The sequence below is a fragment of the Microtus ochrogaster genome, unplaced genomic scaffold, assembly GCF_000317375.1.
Source record: "Microtus ochrogaster isolate Prairie Vole_2 unplaced genomic scaffold, MicOch1.0 UNK209, whole genome shotgun sequence".
Taxonomy (NCBI): domain Eukaryota; kingdom Metazoa; phylum Chordata; class Mammalia; order Rodentia; family Cricetidae; genus Microtus; species Microtus ochrogaster.
The window spans coordinates 29,383-30,557 of NW_004949307.1; the positions used below are offsets into that span (position 1 = coordinate 29,383).

Consider the following 1,175-nt stretch of genomic DNA (forward strand, 5'->3'; position numbering starts at 1 on the left):
CTCAGCTCCCAGCACCCGGGGGGACTCAGCACCCAGCACCCAGGGGGACTCAGCTCCCAGCACCCAGGGGGACTCAGCACCCAGGGGGACTCAGCACCCAGCACCCGGGGGGACTCACACCACGTGTGACCTTTTTCGTGCACACACCCGTGACCTATCTCACTCCACGTGTGACCTTTTTCGCGCACACACCCGTGACCCATCTCACTCCACGTGTGACCTTTTTCGCGCACACACCCGTGACCTATCTCTCTCCATGTGTGACCTTTCTCGCACACTAGTGTGACCTATCTCACACACACGCGCAACCTACCTGACACTAGCGTGACCTTTTTCACACACCCGCGACCTTTCTCGTGCACACTCGTGACCTTTCTCGTGCACACACTCGTGACCTTTCTCGCGCACACACCCGCGACCTTTCTCGTGCACACACCCGTGACCTTTCTCGCGCACACACTCGCGACCTTTCTCGCACACACCCGTGACCCCGGGTGAGCGGAAGCTCGCACAGGAAGTCCCGCCGCCCCCGCCCCTTGGGAATGATTGACACACGCGACTCGGAGACTCTTCCTTTTTTTTTTTTTTCCCAGAAACCCCCCAGGGCTTTATTGGGGGTGGGGCTGTGACTGTGATTGACAGCCGGGGGGGCGGGGCCTCAGGCCTCTGTCACGCGCGTCACTTCCGGGTCCTCGGGCGCGGCAGCCGCCCATGCGACCTGCAGTGTGGGCGGGGTTAATGAAAGAAGGCGGGGCACGGGGGCGTGGTCACGGGGAGGAGGAGAAAGAGGAGGCCCCGCCCACCCCGGCTAGCCCCGCCCACCCCCCTACCTAAAGGGGACAGGAAGTGTTGTAACGCTTGGCCCCACCCGCCCCGGCTAGCCCCGCCCACCCCACCCAGGCCCCGCCCACCCCGGCTAGCCCCGCCCCCTCACCGTCTCCTCCCCGCGCCCCAGGTCCTTCGCCCGCGGGATCGCAGGAAACAGCTTCGCCCTCAGGGGCCTGCGGACAGGAAGTGACGTCGGGACAGGAAGTGACGTCAAGGGGGACGGGGCGGGGGTGGCGAGAGTATTCCCTCCGCCCAGGCCCTGCTGTCTATGACATCACCTGAATTCCTGGCCCCGCCCTCCATGACATCACCTGTATTCCTGGCCCCGCCCTCCATGACATCACCTG

The 1,175-nt window shown here is 64.6% G+C and overlaps 1 protein-coding gene across 1 annotated transcript in view; it reads right to left on the reverse strand.

The window, feature by feature from the left end:
* Il3ra (interleukin 3 receptor subunit alpha) overlaps positions 1 to 1,175 on the reverse strand; it is a 9,286-nt gene that overhangs the window by 1,190 nt on the left and 6,921 nt on the right. Inside the window, exon 11 of the mRNA XM_013355591.2 lies at positions 935 to 1,001. Coding sequence (XP_013211045.2) covers positions 935 to 1,001 — 67 coding nt within the window. The remainder of the gene's footprint in view (positions 1 to 934; positions 1,002 to 1,175) is intronic.